At 48.9% G+C, this 2,743-nt stretch overlaps 1 protein-coding gene across 1 annotated transcript in view; it reads left to right on the forward strand.

Annotated features, from left to right (window-relative positions):
- LOC102433857 (complement factor H-like) overlaps positions 1-2,743 on the forward strand; it is a 34,689-nt gene that overhangs the window by 16,487 nt on the left and 15,459 nt on the right. Inside the window, exons 8-9 of the mRNA XM_023747966.1 lie at positions 1,995-2,189; positions 2,591-2,741. Of these exons, the coding sequence (XP_023603734.1) occupies positions 1,995-2,189; positions 2,591-2,741 (346 nt within the window). The remainder of the gene's footprint in view (positions 1-1,994; positions 2,190-2,590; positions 2,742-2,743) is intronic.

The raw sequence follows: 2,743 nt of genomic DNA on the forward strand, positions 1-2,743 counted from the left end.
CCTGTCACCCACAGAGCAGGGCCGATCAGGGGGTTGGGGCGCTGCCACTGTCACACTCAGGGCAGGGCCGATGGGGAGGTTTATGGCTCTACCCCATCACACACAGAGCAGGGCCCGTGGGGGGGGGGGGGTTGTTGGGGCGCCGCACCCTGTCACACACAGAGCACGGGTCGATCAGGGGGGTGGGACGCCGCACCCTGTCACACTCAGAGTCCCAGGGCGATCAGGGGGTTTGGGCGCTGCCCCCTGTCACGCTGATCCGGTGCCAGGAGGCCTCGCAGCTCCACTGATCCCGGTGCTGGGAGGCATATTACCCTTTTACTATATAGGATAGAGGCCTGGGGGCCGGCTGGTTTGCCCTGAAGGGTGTCCTGGATCAGGGTGGGGGTCCCCACTGGGGTGCCTGGCCAGGCTGGATGAGGGGATGATGGCTGTTTGCAGCTGGTCACACACCCTTCAGGGTGGGGGTCCCCACTGGGGTGCCTGGCCAGTCTGGGTGAGGGGCTAAGGGCTGCTTTCAGATTGGCGATTGACTGAAGCTCCCAACCGCTCCTTTTTTTCTTTTTCTTTTTTTTATTCTGGGCCAGCTTTAGCTCTGGCTCTAGTTCTTAGGCCTCGGATGCTGAAAGCTGGTATCTGGTTTGTTTGTGTTCTATAATCGAAACAATGTATAACTCCAGCTCTGAGATCCCAGCCGGCTGAAAGCTGGTTTCTGGGGTTTTGTTTAGCTTCTATATTTGTTACAATGTTTCAAACTGCCAGGTCAGAGGCCGGTAGTGGCAGGCGGGGAATGTTGGAGTCCGCCAGTCACTGGAGCAAGCAAGCCTCCCTGTTCGCTTCAGTGCATGGCTGCCGGCCGTCATCTTGGTTGTCAGTTAATTTGCATATACTCACTGATTAGCCAATGAAAAGGGTAGCGGTCGTACGCTAATTACCATGTTTCTCTTTATTAGTGTAGATGCGAATGAAAACATTGGGTAAGAACACTACCACTTAACACCGAGTAGAATAGTAATTAGTTTCTATATAACAAACTCCCCCGAACATACGGCCTCAGACAACAGCCCCCATGTGTCAGCGTTGGCAGGTCAGGATTTGGGAGCCGCTTAGCTGCCTGGTTCTGGGTCCTCCCTGCTGCTCCCTGGGATGCGGCCCAGGGCGAGTGCAGGAGCCTCCACAGCCGTCCCCCTGGGCGTCCCCATTGGCGGCTTGAGGGCAGGAACCCACCCCAGAGCGATGACCTGAGGGCCCTGGAGGCGCCTCCAGAGCATTGATGACCTGGTCACAGGGTCCCCTCAGCCACGTGACCTCTTCAGAAGAGCGCCCCTCAGTCCAGCCTCACTCAAGGGAGGGGCACGGGCTCCCTTGTATGAGGGGATGAATGTGGGAGACATTGTGCACTTTCTAAAGCCCCACCTGTCACACACGCCCCTCAGTCCACAGGGCACTTCATTCCTGGGGGGCTGCCCCTTTTCCAGTGTTTTCTGTCTCTACAATCTCATTGCTGCTCCTTGTGTATCAGTTCATTGGAAAAGGGGCCCGCACTTAAGCTGGATCTTCCATGGGTGACAAATGAAATGATACGCATAATAGGTCAGTGGCTCAGGGTTCATTCAAGGCCAAGGCCAAATGAATGTGGACAGTCAGGTGCCTTAAAGAGAGGCATGACCACCGTGACACAGGCTTCAGTGTGCATAACAATGACAGGGAAAATGATTATTTATGCAGATAATATTGACCTACAGTGTTGGGTTACTTTCAGGTGTTCACTATAATGATTCCATATTTGTACATATTGTGAAATGATCAGGGAACAAGTGTTATTCACATCATCTTAAGATTATAACTTCTCTTGTCCTAGAAAGCCTAATGCAATGAGTATAATTATGAGCATATGAGAATATAATTCATCAATGAAACAATGTATCACTCATTACATTTTTATTAAGGTAAAAACATTACTTATGGTGTGTTTTGTTTGTTTTACTTGCTAGTTAAGCCCTGTGACTTTCCAGAAATAAAACATGGACGCCTATATAGGGAAGAATCTTATAGACCATACTTCCCAGTAGCAGTAGGAAAATGGTATTACTATTCCTGTGATGACAACTATGTGACTCCTTCACAAAGCAAGTGGGAATTTATGACTTGCACACGAGATGGCTGGACCCCGGAAGTGCCCTGCCACAGTGAGTGAACCTCTCTGTCCTGTGCCCGTGGCCATAGTCCAGAGTGGAGAGAGCAAACGTGAGCTCCCTAAGCCTGTGGGGGAAAGTAGGTGGAGGATGAGTCTCTGAGCAGAAAGACCGAGGCTGGATTTCTCTTTCATCAAGGGTCTTCATTAACAGCACGAGACGTATAAATAGATTCTACAAGCCTATCCTTAGCATTTATACATATTTCAATTGTAGAAATTATAGATAAATACCATTTCATAAGAATTTTAAAAACATTTGGTAACAGCCATAGTGTTTCTTAAGTTATGTGCTACTTTTGGATGCTTATGCATCTAATTTAAATATTATAAAGATAGTTTTTAATTTATTTTGACCCCATTTATGTGTTGTCATCATCATTTTATAATTCTCAGGAATATGCACTTTCAATTATTTGGAAAATGGGCATCGTCCACCATATGCACAAAGCTATTTACAGGGCCAATCTACAAATGTTAATTGCTATCCTGGCTACACACTTCAAAACCAGCAGACCTCAATGACCTGTACGGAGAATGGCTGGCTGC

The sequence above is a fragment of the Myotis lucifugus genome, unplaced genomic scaffold, assembly GCF_000147115.1.
Source record: "Myotis lucifugus unplaced genomic scaffold, Myoluc2.0 scaffold_1075, whole genome shotgun sequence".
In the NCBI taxonomy this organism is placed as follows: domain Eukaryota; kingdom Metazoa; phylum Chordata; class Mammalia; order Chiroptera; family Vespertilionidae; genus Myotis; species Myotis lucifugus.